Source organism: Talpa occidentalis, unplaced genomic scaffold, assembly GCF_014898055.3.
Source record: "Talpa occidentalis isolate TD23 unplaced genomic scaffold, MPIMG_talOcc4v2.1 talOcc4.13, whole genome shotgun sequence".
NCBI lineage: Eukaryota > Metazoa > Chordata > Mammalia > Eulipotyphla > Talpidae > Talpa > Talpa occidentalis.
The window spans coordinates 39,480,124-39,494,081 of record NW_023601322.1 but is presented as its reverse complement, the minus strand read 5'-3'; the positions used below and the strand labels follow the sequence as shown (position 1 = coordinate 39,494,081).

Below are 13,958 nucleotides of genomic sequence, written 5' to 3'. Positions count from 1 at the left end.
ACCCTGGGCAGGGGCGTGAGGGGCGCCGCCCCCTCCGCGTCGGGGGCAGGGGCCTGACGTCGGGGCAGGGGCCTGACGTCGGGGGCAGGGGCCTGACGTCGCGGGAACTCCCGCGTGACGTCGCGCGGGCTGCGGGAGGGGCGGGCCCGTTCGCCTCCAAGTCCGGCGGCCGGCCTCAGGCCGTCCCCCGCCCCCGGAAGGCGCGGGCTGCCCCGAGGGCCCGGCTTTCCCGCCCGGGGTGCTGGCGTTCGGGTGAGGGAAGGACGAGCGCGCGCGCGGGCCTCTCCTCGCCGCCGCAGAAGGCGCCGCCCCCGTCGCGGGCTTCGGGAGGCACCCCTGGACGCCGTGAGTAAGGGCGGTCTCCTTCCCCCCCCTGGAGCGCTGGGTCGTGGTGGCCACTTCCTGCCTGGAGCTGCCCTGACCCCAGGCGCGCGGCCCCGGGAGGCTGCCGCCGCTCGGCGGGCGAGGGGAGTCTGAGGCAGGAGCCGGGGCGCGGCGGGCGGGAGGGGAGGCGCGTTCGCGCTCGGGGCGGGGATCTCGGGTCTCCCGCGCGAGGTCGGGACTGGCGGGCCTGCTCCGCGCATGCGCCCTCTCGGGTCCGGCGCCGGGAGAGGCGGGGCGCGCTTTTTCCGCGCCCGCTGCGCTGTCTTTGCGGGGTTGCTGCGGGCAGCCCGCGCAGGGAGGCTGATGGCCAGAGGTCTGGGGTGGGAGGGCCTGGAGCCCAGCTTTACTCGTTAGAACACCGTTGCAGGTTCATGGTCAGTTCGTTAGGTAGCTCCAGGCATGTTTCTTGTCATGATGTATGGGATAGGAAAGAAAGATTTTGTTGAGTGGCTTTATATTTTGTTGCAGTTTATACTGGTACAGAAGGCATGCAAGTGTAGTAACTTATCACAGACTTTTGAGCCCAGAACGTAACTTGAGAGGCAGGATGCACATTTTTGGAAAATTAGGGCTTACCGTCGTGCAGCGACTAACGGTTCAAGGTCAAGAGAGAGATGCCAACAAAAAGTGCTGGATTTGCCAAGTAGGTTGGAAGGAGTTTTGTGAGCCAGAACTTTAAAGTTTATTATTAATGAATTGTTTTTGTGTGTGTGTGTGGAAACATTGGACTGTTAATACTGATGGAATTTATAACTGTTTAGTAAAGTAATTACAAGTTTGTTTTAAACTTTATTTTTTGTCTACATAGAAGTGTTGTACAGCTAATTGGCATCACCATTCCTGACCACTGCTGTGTGACCTTGGACCAGTCATTTAGTCTCTTAAACCTCTTTCCCCAAGAGTGAAATTAATATAATAACTATTTTATAGAATTCTGAAGATTAAGTAAAAAGTGAATATAAAACAGCACAGTTTATGTCATACAGTTAGCACTTAATTACTGATGACTTACTGTCAATTGTATAGGCTCACTGATTCATCTTTTGGGATCTAGAAATAGCAGAATACAAGCAAACCTCTGGGGGAAGTTAAACCAATTTCATTTTTAAAACTTCTTTATGGAAATAATAAATGAACAAGAGCGAAACCTTAGAATTATGAATGTATCTCTTACCCAGCTTCAGTAATTATCAAGATTCATCCCTTCTTATTTTATCTTCAACCCAGTATCCATTTTTTCAATTGTTGTTTAGCTTGAGTATTTTAAAGGAAATCCAGGTGATAACATACTGTAGTGTTGTTACGGAGCAGCCCCGATATAAAACAGGTTGCCTGGCTGTGGGTCCTCAACCATGCGTGCTTTAGGACATCCTTTTCCCCCTAACAGTGTTACCTGTAAATGCCTCCGTACATGTCTCTTTAACAGATAGGGCTTTTTTTTTTACATGATCACATTCTTATACCCGAAAAAATTAACAACATTCCCCTAATATCTAAAATTCTGTGTATGTTTGGTTTTAATGGATTGTTTCAAAAAGTCTAACTACAATTTTTGAAAAGTGTAATAAAAGTATATTTTTATTTCTGTAGTGCTTTACAGTTCACTAAGTGGCTTTTATATGTAATCTTGCTCTCTTTATTTTTTAAGATTTTATTTTTATTTATGAATACAAGAACTGGGCTGCAGGCCAGAGGTGTGGGGAGGTTGGGGGAGGGAGATCGGATTCACCAGAGACAGAGTAGGGAACAGGGCTATCTACTGAAATAAGCTGCTGAGGGGAACAGTAGGTGAGACAGAAGAGGTCTGCTGCTCTATGTGCGTCAGCTCCCTGGCTTGGGATCGAACTCATGTTGCAGTGGCTAATGGTAGCATGATAGTGCTGAGACCTCAACTCCTGTGCCAGCAGGGAGTCCCTTGCTTACTGATTGATGAGAAATCTCTTACGATCCCCTTGTGTTAATCACATAATTTCTTTTCCCATTTTATGATGTGTTGCTGAATGTGTGTGTGTGTGTATAAATGTGAATGCTTTTTTTTTTTTTAAGATTTATATATTTATTTTATACAAGAACCAGGGTATAGACCAGATGTGCGGGAGGGTGAGAGAATTCTCCAGAAACAGAGCAGGGAACAGAACAGGCAGACTGACGAAATACACTGCTGAGGGGAGCAGCAGGTGAGACAGGAGAGGTCTGCCCCGCCATGTGGGACCCTCGCGGACTGGCCAGGATTGAACTGGTGCTGCAGAGGCTGTGGACAGCTTCACAGCGCTGCGCTCAACCGCCTGCACCACCAGGGGAGGTCCTAAATGTGAATGCTTTTTAATGAATTTTGTTGATTTGCCCTTCATTTATAAAACTGTCTAATGTGGGAAATACAACTTCACACCTCTGTATGTGTGTATGCTTCACTCACCCACCATCAGAGTTCTAGGGCCTTTAAAATATTAAATTTACCCTTTGTACTTATTCATCCACTCCTCTTTCCCTTTACCGTGGTAACCACCATATTTTTTAAAGTCTGTTATTTTTGTCTTGGTTTGCCAGTGTGTTTTGTTTTGGTTATATTCTACAAATAAGTGAAACCACCCTGTAACTGCCTTTCACTTTCTCACTTTTATTACTGTGCTAATCCCCTCAAATTTTATCCGTGTTGTCCCAAAAGGCAAGATGTCATCTTTCCTTTTTTTTTTTTTTTTTAAGATTTATTTATTTATTATACAAGAACCAGGGTATGGGCCAGATGCGTGGGAAGGTGAGAGGATTCACCAGAAACAGAGCAGGGAACAGAACAGGCAGACTGACAAAATACACTGCTGAGGGGAGCAGCTGGCAAGACAGGAGAGGTCTGTGCCGCGCCATGTGGGACCCTCACCGGCCGGCTGGGAACCCGGCGCTGCAGAGACTGCAGACAGCTTCACAGTGCTGCCCTCAACCGCCTGCGCCACGAGGGGAGGCCCGATGTCATCTTTCTTAATAACGGAGTAGTATCCCATTGAGTGTACCCATAATTTCTTTCATACAGTCAACTGTTCAGCATTTAAGTTGGTCCCACCACTTAGCTATTGGGAATAATGCTGCTGTGAACATAGGACTGCATATATTACAGTATTCATATTCTTGGGATAAATACACAGGAGTGGTATTGCTGGGTTCTATGGTATTTCCATTTTTATTTTGTTAAGAAATCTCCATACTGGGGGCAACCCTGGTGGCTCAGGGGGTTAAGTTGCAGCACTATGAAGCTATCCGCAGCCACTGCAAGCATGCGTTTGATCCCCGGCCAGGGAGGTGACCCACATGGCGCAGCAGACCTCTCCTATCTCTCCTGCTGCTCCCCTTAGCAGTGTATTTCAGTCAGTCCCCCTGTTCTGTTCCCCACTCTGTCTCTGGTGAATCCTCTCACCGACCCCCCCACCCCCACACCTCTGGCCTTTACCCCAGTTCTTGTATGCATAAATAAATAAATCTTAAAAAAAAAGGAAATCTCCATACCATTTTCTAAAGAGGCTGCACTAAATTAACATTCCCGCTAACAATATATAAGTATTCCTTTTTCTCCACATCTTTGTGAGCACTTCTAGTTTCCATTCTTTTTGATAATAGGCCATTCTTCCCTGAAAGGAGGTAATATCTCATTGTGGTTTTGATTTGCATTTCCCTAAAGTGCTGTTGAACATTTTTCCTTGTGTCTATAAGCTATCTGAATGTCTTTTTTAGAGAAGTTGCTCTTATGTTGTTGCATTTCATATCAATTCAAAGTTAAAGAGCAATATATTTTTTTGTAATGGTAAATCAGTACTGACCATGAATGATTATAGACCTCAGTAGCAGAATTATCAGTTTAACTAATTACTTCTTTCTAGCAGGCATAAGAAATTTTGCTTGAAATTTAGGATAACTGAAGGGTAAACAACTGAAATCAGAGCTTTTCTCACCATAATTACTTCTTTTTCACTTCCCATCACCCAGGTTCTCAAAGTAATTGTTGGTAAATAAGGAAAACATGAGAATAGTTTGCTTAGCTTAACATCACCCTGATTTCAAATTACATAAAGACAAATGAAATTAACTAATGTTAACAATCTGTCATTTCAGGTATTTCAAGTATCCAAAGACAACTTCATACCTATATAATGTAACAGAAAAAGCTTAGAAAACACAAGGCAAAAAGAAGTGTGAAGCATATTTAGCAAGATGAACATCTCCGGAAGCAGTTGTGGAAGCCCTACTTCTGCAGATATATCTAATGATTTTAAGGAGCTTTGGACAAAACTAAAGGAATATCATGATAAAGAAGTACAAGGTAAAATCTTAAATACAATAGTGTTCTGTTAGGACTGTAAGTATAATAAATAACTTCCTATGATAGTTCAGAATTCTCATTTTAATGTTTACTATAATTTTTTATGATTCACTTTTGTGGTGGTTGTTTTTTCACAATAAATGACAACTACAGGATGTAGTTCTTGCACAACTTGTAATAATAGTTAACTACACGTGTAATACGTATGATGTGGTAGAAGGGACATAGAGATTGTTCACTGAAGACCTGAATTTGAGTCTGTTTCATTATTTACTTGATCTCAGCTAAGTTACATCATCTCCAAATTTAATTTTCTGCTGCAAGTTATTCACAGGATTATTTATAGACACATTAAGTACTGCATAAGTCATTCTACTAATACTCATGATTCTATTTGTGCCCAAGAACTGAGAGACAAAAATGAATGGCAGTCTGCCCTCAAAGAGCTTGCAATCTACTAGACATAGAATCATGTACACAGGACCTCCCTGCTGGCACAAGGGATTAAGACGCAACCTGTGAAGCTATCCACAGCCACTGCAGCACAGTTCGACACCCAGCCAGGAAGCTACTGACATGGCACCGCAGACCTCTCCTGACTCACCCACTGCTTCCCTCAGCATTGTATTTCTGTCAGTCCACCTATTCTGTTCTCCACTCTGTCTCTGGTAAATCATCTCACCCCCCACACCTATGGCCTGTACTCCAGTTCTTGTATGCATACATAAATAAATGTTTAAAAAAAAACATGTACACAGATAATTATAGTATAACAAAATAGGAGCTTAAAGATTTATATGAAATACAGTTTTACAGGAAATTGAGCAGTTGTGCCTGGGATGAGAGTATACATATTTATGAAGATGTTAAGATGTACTACATATAAAGGAATCATGTATTAAAACTAAGCTCAAAGTTTGATATTAAGTTTTAATATATTTAATTCTGTGATTTTTAACATAATACATTTTTCCCATGTGTAGGAAGGTAGGAAATCCTTGCTATATCATTTGTTGTTTTGTCTTTTTAAGGTTTATTTATTAATGCATACAAGAACTGGGATGTAGGCCAGAGGTGTGGAGGAGTGAGAGGACTCACCAGAGACAGAGTGGGGAGCAGAACAGGTGGATCTACTGGAATATACTGTTGAGGGGAGTAGCAGATGAGACAGGAGAGGTCTCCAGTGCTATGTGGGTTAGCTCCCTGGCCTGGGATCAAACTCATGTTGTAGTGACTGGCGATAGCTTGATAGCATTGTGTCTTTAAACCCTGCGCACCAGGGTGACCCCTCATTTTTTTTTTTTAATGTGTTGATTACCTAGTAACAACCGTAGGGTTACTGTTACTGTTACAGTCCTTTGTAGCTGTAACATTATACTGACATGCATTTAAAATATGATCCACCTGAATCTCAAGTATAGTATGTGTGTTGTATTGGAACTTCTCTATGATAAGTTAGTTTCTGGTGAAACTTCATGAAAATGGACTGATTATTCATTAATGTGTTGTGTATATGAACCTGAGAAGTTTCTTGCAAGCCCCAATGTACTTGAAAACACTTGTTTAAGAAATATTTTGGGGGACACTTAAATGTGCCAGGCTTTATGAATAAGAATGAATCATACAGTCCTAGTTTTGAGGGAATTTATACATAAAGAACGAACCAAATATGAGGGAATGAGTGTGTGTAGGAGGGAGGAGGCTTGCTGTCAGATCAGGCTTTATAATTGAAGTGTGGAGCACATTTTATTCAAGGAAATACAGACGCTTGGTATAGCTCTAAGATGGAATGGGGTAGGTGATGGGAGTTTATTTTTTTAAAGATTTCTTTATGCATACAAGAGCTGGGATGCAGGCCAGAGGTGTGGGGGGTGAGTGGATTCACCAGAGACAGAGTGGTGAACAGAACAGGCAGACTGAAATTCACTGCTGAGGGGAGCAGCTGGTGAGTCAGGAGAGGTCTGCTGCGCCATGAGGGTAGCTCCCTGGCCAGCCAGGGATTGGACTTGTGCTACAGAGGATGTGGATGGCTTCCCAGTGCTTTGCTTAACCCCTTGGGCCACCAGGAGTCCCTGATTTTTTTTTGTTTTTTTGTTTTTTTGTTTTTTGTAGCCATTCTAATGGATGTGCAATGGTATCTCATTGTGGGGGGGGGGGTTATTTGTTTTGCATAGAAGAACTGGATTGTAGGCTAGAGGTACAGGGCAGTGAGAGGATTCACCAGAGACAGAGTATGGAGTACAACAGGCGGAGTTACTGAAATATACTCCCAAGGGGAGCAGCGGGTGAGATCGGAGAGGTCTTCTGCTCTGCCATATGTGGGTTAGTTCCCTGGCTGTGGATTTGAACTCAGGCCTTAGTGGTGATAGCACTGAGACTTAACCCCTAGGCCACCAGGGAGGCCCTAATTTTAGCAATTCTAATGGGAGTGTAGTACTACAGTGTCCTAGTTTGAATTTGCATTTCCCTAATGGTAAATGATGTTAGGTATGTTTTATGTGATGATTTGTCATTCTGTCTTCTCAGGTGAGGTGTCTATGTCTGTTCAAATCTTCTGTTTTTAAATGTTGAATTTTCCCCCTCACTACTAAGTTTTGAGAGTTCTTTTTATACTCTGGATACAAGTCTTTTAATAACTATTTGATTTGCAAGTCTTTTCTTCTAGTCTATAGCTTGACCTTTCATTGTGTTAATGTTTTTCACAGCGGAAAGGTTATATTCCTTATTTTTTTCTTTTCAAAATGATAAACATATACCCTAATATGTATAATATATTTTCTATTGCAACAGTTTTTAAAAAAAAAAAAAAACTGCATGCAAGAACTAGGGTGTAGGCCAGAGGTGGGTGGGTGAGAGGATTCACCAGAGACAGAGTGGGGAGCAGAACAGACGGATCTACTGAAATAACACTGCTGAGGGGAGCAGTGGGCAAAACTGAGAGGTCTGCTGCACCATGTGGGTTAGCTCACTGGCAGGGAATCAAACTCATTCTGCAGTGTCTGGCAATCGCTTTGTAGCACTGTATCTTTAACCTTTGTGCCACCAGGGAGGCCCTAAGCTTATTCTTAATTATTTTATTCACTTTGATGGTACTATAAGTTAAATTGTTTTCTTTGTATCCTTTTCAAGATGTTTATAAAATACAACTAGTTTTTGTGTGTTGGTTTGGTGTCCTACAACTTGGCAGAAATATTCTACTTCTTAATACTAGTTTTTGAATTCCTAGCTGAGATAAACATTGGAAACTTTAAGTTTTTTGTTATGAAAGATTGGTGTTTACTTCTGCCTCTTCATCTACATCTTTATTACTCTGTTATACCTGTGGATCCTTGTTTCCACTAAAACCCTCTTTCAAAGTAGAGGATTGCTGATGCAATCAGGGTATCATAGAGTTTATTTAGAAATCTAGGTATCAATGGTGTTATTGTTTCACCCATTGATTTTATGATAACAAGCTTTTTTTCTAAAAATGTCAAAATACAAGCAGTGAAAAGTTATCCCTATTCCCCTCTATGCACACAGACATGTAACCACTTTTATTATCTTTTATGTTTATAGTAGTCTATATTGTTTTCTAATTTAAAGTTTTAAGACTTTTTTAATTTGGTGAAATACACAAGTACAAAAATATACCCATCAAATGTTATCAGTACATGATACATTATTTTACCTACATTTCATGTACTTTTGCTTACTACCACTCGGTTCCTTAGAAGCCTCTCATGTAATTTTATCTATATTTCAGTGTGTATCAATTAGTAGTTTTCACACAAAAAAAGCCATTATCATACTAGCAAAACCAATTCCTTAATATTATCAAATACATAACTAGATAATCATGTTCAAATTTCCCCAATTATCTGAAATGTCTTTTTATACATGGTTTATTCAAATCTGTACCTCAAAAACATCTCCGTATTTCTTTGATATTTTTTAATTGAAGTTCTAATTTGTATTTTTCTTATGAGCAAGATTAAATATGTTTATGTGTAAGGGTGATTTTTATTTCCTTTTTGTGAACTGTTTGTATATTTATTCGTTTTCTTGGAATGTTGACATCTCAATTTCTAGGAGCTATTTATATCTGAAGCAGATTAGTTTACTTAAGCTATTAAAAAGTACAGAAATTCAAAGGAATTTTCTAAATTCTTTTGAAGAACAGTAATATCTTTTTGTTTATAATGCTGTGACTCCAACATGTAGGTTTACCAGTAAGAACAGCTATAAATTCAAACTGTTATCAGAATGTTTCTGTTGCATATTATTTAAAAAGCTTATATTTAACTGAAAGTCAATACAGCATTTTAAATAATTTGAATAGGACCCAGATATACTTGAGTTTTTATTAAACTTTTTTTTTTTAAAGATTTATTTATTTATACAAGCACTGGGTACAGTCAGAAGCGTGGGACGGTGAGAGAATTCACCAGAGCCAGAGCTGGGAGCAGAACAGGCAGACTGACAAAATATACTGCTGAGGGTAGCAGCGGGCTTGGCAGGAGAGGTCTGTTGCGCCATGTGGGACCCTCTCCGGTGGCCGGGGATCACACCGGCACTACAGAGGCTGAGGACAGCTTTGCAGCCCAGCGCTCAACTGCTGCACCACTAGGGGAGGCCCTTGTTAAACTTTTGATAGAGAATTAGTATTCTGCCATATTAGGCATAAAGTTAAATTCTTTATCCCTCAATAATTATTTTCTGTTGTTTCATAAATTTTTATTGTGCAGAGTTTCTGTCTTAGTCACTAGCATTCCTGTAAGTAACTTGAATGGCACATGGCTAAAAAGGAGTCAGTAAATGGTACCTGAATGAAATACCTGTTTTTGGGCTGCATCAATGATCCACTTTCTTTAGCTTTTAAAATCCCTTAATATATGCAAACATCAAAATTTTGTATGCCTAAAGCCTTGAAATAATTTATTATCCATTTACTTTAAAATTTCTATTTTTAGATAATACAATAAAAAGTTGGGAGAGGAAAAATAAATCATTCTACAGGAATGGCATTGTGGTTTTTATTCATTACTAGTTTTAAAAGAAATATATGTGGCTTATTGTACTGTTATGATTAGTGAACATAATGCTTTAATCTGTTATTTTTGCTACTTCATTACTTAACTCTACTATTCCTGTTTTTCAGAAACATTGCATATGAATTGTCCTTTTAGATGTTTTATACATGCCCATTTAAAGTCACCAGTTCTATTATTAGACACTTACTTTAACAAGGATAATATATTTGACCCTGTATTAAGTGAAGCAGATTTCTGCTTTGTTTCTTTTGTTTCTGGGTCTTCAGAGACCTGTTTTATGATGAGGAAGCAACAAGAAAAATAATTTACTCTTTAATAAGAGCAATATGTCATAAGTCAGATTATAGAACAAATACTACATAGAAGATAATTCTTTAAAATTGTTTACTCCCATGATTTTGCTCTAACCGCCATCATACTCCCAGGAGAGTTTGTACATGCTGAAAAACTTAAGGCAAGGAATATAGCAGTTCCTGACATTTGTGAGTTAAAATCTATGTGTTTTGTGAACACATGTTTGAGCTAATGAGAAAAGACAGCCTCTGGTATATTTTATGTTGATCCAAGCCACTTCCACGGTCAAAATTACTTGTGTATATTTTACCCATTTATGATCATAACATTTTATTGTTAATTTACAGAAACAACTGATGGGTTTTAAAAGGCATTAAATGCATGAGCACTATTTTTTTTTAATTTGTATGCTATTCAAAAACATTTTGGGTGAGGATAGGCAAATGTGCTGCAAACAGGACCTATAAAACATAGTCCCAATATGTTCTACTTAGTTTCCTATAAAACTAGATCCTATGACTATGTGATAACATCAAAGACATGCCTGAAGGGTACTTAGTTTTTTTTAAAGTGGAGAATCCACTTGGACAGACCAGTATAAGAGGCTATTTGAAAGACATCAAACATGGACTTGTCCAGACTTTGCAGGTTTTGAAATATATATAGGAATCAGAATTGACTCATTACTTTTAAAACTTCACGTCCATTAAAAAATAAACAAAAAGCCAGAAATGCTACAAGTGGTAATACTTGAGATGTGTAATTTTTATTTAGATATCCAGGCGAGTCTATGGGAACTTCTGTGTAACTGAATACCCTACTGTATGTGTCTAGAGTTTATATTGTTTTATTTGAGTTTATATTGCATAATAAAATGATAGCAGAAAAATGCTATATTCAAACAGTATGTTTACTGATCACACGACTATAACAAACTAGATGCATTTCTATTACAATTAGGAAGGAATAAAGTTTGTGAACTTATATTGAAAACAGAAGTGTGTAAACCAGACCGTTTTTGTTGAAAATTCCAGAGGCTTTGGTTATGGAGTTTTTATATCTCTAGGATAATTATATCCTTTCGTGATTGTTCATTCTGTGTCTTATATTCCTCTTGCAACAAATGCTGCTAGTATTAGGGTTAAACACATTGTTATGATAATACAGTCTTTATCTTTGAATTCAATTAACACATTTTAATGGAATTTAATAAAAATTTCAAAGTTTTTTAAATATGAAAAATTTTTGTGAACTACTCATTTGGATACAATTTTTTAAATTTGTTAAATCTCTTTAAGTATCAGGTTTCTTTAAAGGCACAGATAATAAAATGGAATGTAGAATATTTCTTTTCAGAATGCCTTAATTTTACTAAATGGACTCTTGGCTGTGACAGCTTAATAAATTTTTCTTGATTCATTCTGTTCTTCCATTTTGTTTTTTCAGACATTTCACCAAAAATTCCCCTAAAATTACATTCCTATTAAAGTCTACACAAATTAACAATGAAAGGAATTGCATGTAATTTTATTTTATGACATCTGTGTCCTCATTTTTAAGAATATGATTAGTAACTCATATCTGTTCTTTTACTATTTGCATTAACATCCAATAAATTCAATAAAATCCGCAAAAATTATTAGCCCATTTTGAGATCTTTAAATCTTAAGAGCACACTAAACACACTTTAAATTTAGCTGCATGTCATAAAAACAATAGTTGTCACTTAAGAATTGAAATTATTAGGGAATTATGGAAATACTAGTGGTATTTTTGATAGAAGTTAAATTACTTAAGCAGTATATAAAAAGTCACTATCAAGAAAGGTGTTGCCAGGCTTTTAATTTATAAGTTGAAACCATCAGTAAGTTGTTTTAAAGGAACAGTGCATTTGTTTATTACTAGGAAGAGAACTAAGTAAAAATTAATGTAACAGTGACTTTTGTTTATAGTAAATTGATTTTGTCTTTTTTCTGCATTCTTAAATTTCTGTGTAACTACACATATGGGCCTTTAATTGTTTCATGTTTTCCCAAATTCATGTGTAAATGGAAGGTTAATTGTAATATAGTGTCTTTTGAGTGCTTTTTTCTTCAGTAGGTGTCTCAGGTTGCCACTGTTACAATCTCAAATACTTTGTTGAACAGACTACCTGTTCATACAGGAGCTGCATTGTTGTATAGCCTCATTCCTTCCGATGGGTGTGGAGCAGGATTAAAGTACACTTTATAGGGGTTCTAATTGTAGATGCCTAATTGACTCGATGAATAATAGCAAATGCTAAAATTTAAACACACACACACACACACACACACACATAAACCCGTTTCAGGGCTGATCTGCGTGACAGAACAAAGGCCTCACAGGTGTTGAATACTTACAAGATAAAAGAGTAGTCTTTCCATATTTCCTAAGAATTTTCTTTTGAAGTTTATATGGATTTTCTCTCTCATTGTTTCTTTTCTTAAAATGGTTCACAGAAAGAATGTATTTCAATCTTTGGTTGCACTTTTCACTTATAAAGGAAGACCAGAGTTTTATATATCTGCAATAATTAAAAAAAAAAAATCTGTCAAGTAAGTTTTCACACACTTTGGAAAGGGAAGAGGAGAGGGGAAAAAACTGCTGACTTGAGCCTTCAACCTGATAGGGGTCATAAGCTCTTAATTCTTTTTTTTTTTTTTTCAATTTTTTTTCCTGAAGATTTATTTATTTTTATACAAGAACTGGGGTACAGGCCAGATGTGCAGAAGGGTGAGAGGATTCACCAGAGACAGAGCAGGTGAGGGAGCAGCGGACGAGACAGGAGGGGTCTGCCTCGCCATGTGGGACCCTTGCCAGCAGGCAGGGATTGAACCGGCGCTGCAGAGGCTGCGGACATCTTCACAGCGCTGCGCTCAACCGCCTGTGCCACTGGGGGAGGCCCTCTTTTCTTAATTCTTTAAAAATGTTTTGATGCTTTGAGTACTTTAAAGGTCTCATGAGTTTGTAAATATTACCTGAAAAAGAAGTAAACTTCTTATACTAGGAACATAACAGGTGGAAGGATTTTTTAAAATCAAAAGATTGTACCAGTTTTCATCCTTAATATTTAAAGGTTTCCCTCATTTGATATGCTTTAGATTTTAACTTTTTCAATTCTCTTAAGGCAAATATATTTTCATAAATTCTTTTAGTTTTTTCTTTTGAACTAATTGTAGATTCACTTGTACTTTTAGGAAGTAATATGAAGAGGTGGTATTCTCTTTATCCAGTTTCCCCCAATTGTAGCATCTTGTATAACCAGTATTACAGCCAAGAAATTGGCATACAGTTTACCAATTTCATATTCTACCAGTTTTAGATGCATTCACATGTGTGTAACATACACTCACATGTGCATGTTTGTAGGTAGCTTTGCAATTTATATAATTCCTTTGACCAGCACCAAGGATCCTTCATGCCACCCTTTTAAGTTCTCAGTCACCTACCTCCTGCCCAAACTCCTCCAACTTCTGGCCACCCATAATCTGTTCTCCCCTCATCTCTATAATTTTGTCATTTCAAGAGTGTTATATAAGTGGAATCCTATAAGCCATAGCCTTTGGGATTGACTTTTTTTTAACTCAGCATAATTCCCTTGTGATCCAGCCAAGTTGTTGCTTGTATCAAGTTAATTATTTTTTATTGCTGAGTAGTGTTTGTGGTACAAGGATGCATGCACCATGCTTTGGTTTTTTGCTTTTTAATAGCTTGCTAGTTGAAGTACATCGGGTTGTTTCTAGAATTTAATTATTACGTGTGAAGCTGCTCTGAACATTTGATTACAAGTTTATTTTTTTTTAAGATTTATTTATTTTTGCATACAAGAATTGGGGTAGAGGTCAGGGGTATGAGGGGGGGGGGATGAAAGGATTCACCAGAGACAGAGTGGGGAACAGAACAGGCAGAATGACCAAAGT

The 13,958-nt window shown here is 38.7% G+C and overlaps 1 protein-coding gene across 3 annotated transcripts in view; it reads left to right on the top strand.

Moving 5' to 3' along the window:
• The first annotated feature begins 248 nt into the window (after positions 1-248).
• The window catches only part of RBBP8 (RB binding protein 8, endonuclease), a 74,950-nt gene continuing 61,240 nt past the window's right edge, over positions 249-13,958 (top strand). Inside the window, exons 1-2 of one of the 3 annotated variants that reach the window (XM_037508741.2) lie at positions 249-345; positions 4,483-4,690. In XM_037508741.2, the coding sequence (XP_037364638.1) occupies positions 4,582-4,690 (109 nt within the window). In that variant the 5' untranslated portion in view covers positions 249-345; positions 4,483-4,581. Of the gene's footprint in view, positions 350-666; positions 1,028-4,482; positions 4,691-13,958 lie in introns of those variants that run through there. The other 2 variants (XM_037508744.2, XM_054694139.1) reach the window with 2 other exon arrangements.